At 66.6% G+C, this 371-nt stretch overlaps 1 protein-coding gene across 1 annotated transcript in view; it reads right to left on the reverse strand.

Moving 5' to 3' along the window:
* PITHD1 (PITH (C-terminal proteasome-interacting domain of thioredoxin-like) domain containing 1) overlaps positions 1-299 on the reverse strand; it is a gene marked incomplete at its 5' end in the record, with an annotated part of 1,985 nt that extends 1,686 nt beyond the window's left edge. The window contains 2 exons of the mRNA XM_010134251.1: positions 76-162; positions 256-299. Of these exons, the coding sequence (XP_010132553.1) occupies positions 76-162; positions 256-299 (131 nt within the window). The remainder of the gene's footprint in view (positions 1-75; positions 163-255) is intronic.
* Positions 300-371: the final 72 nt, after the last annotated feature.

A 371-nucleotide genomic window follows, 5' to 3' on the forward strand; every position in this document is an offset into this window, starting at 1 on the left:
AGCAGCGTGAGGGTTGCGGTTCTCCTCAGCTGTGACTCCAGCGGCGGCAGTGAAGGTTGTGCTCAAGGTACTCACAGCCTCATCTCCGCCGGGTGGGAGCCGTCATCCTCCCCCACCACGATCACTCCTTTCAGCTTCACACTGCCCGTGAACCCCCGTTCCCTCCACATCGGGCCGGTGACAGCAGCCTCCTTCCCAGGCTCAAGCCCTGCCCGCAGCCAGGCGGGCTCAGGCGGAGTTCGGGGAGGAACTCACGGGATGTTGAACAGCAGCTCCTCGTCATCGTCGCTCTCCACGAACTGCGGAGAGAGAGAGGGGCCGCTCAGCGCCGGCCGCGGCTGCACAGGTACCGCGCGGGGGGCTCGGGGAAC

This window comes from Buceros rhinoceros, unplaced genomic scaffold (genome assembly GCF_000710305.1).
Source record: "Buceros rhinoceros silvestris isolate BGI_N320 unplaced genomic scaffold, ASM71030v1 scaffold21074, whole genome shotgun sequence".
In the NCBI taxonomy this organism is placed as follows: Eukaryota; Metazoa; Chordata; class Aves; order Bucerotiformes; family Bucerotidae; genus Buceros; species Buceros rhinoceros.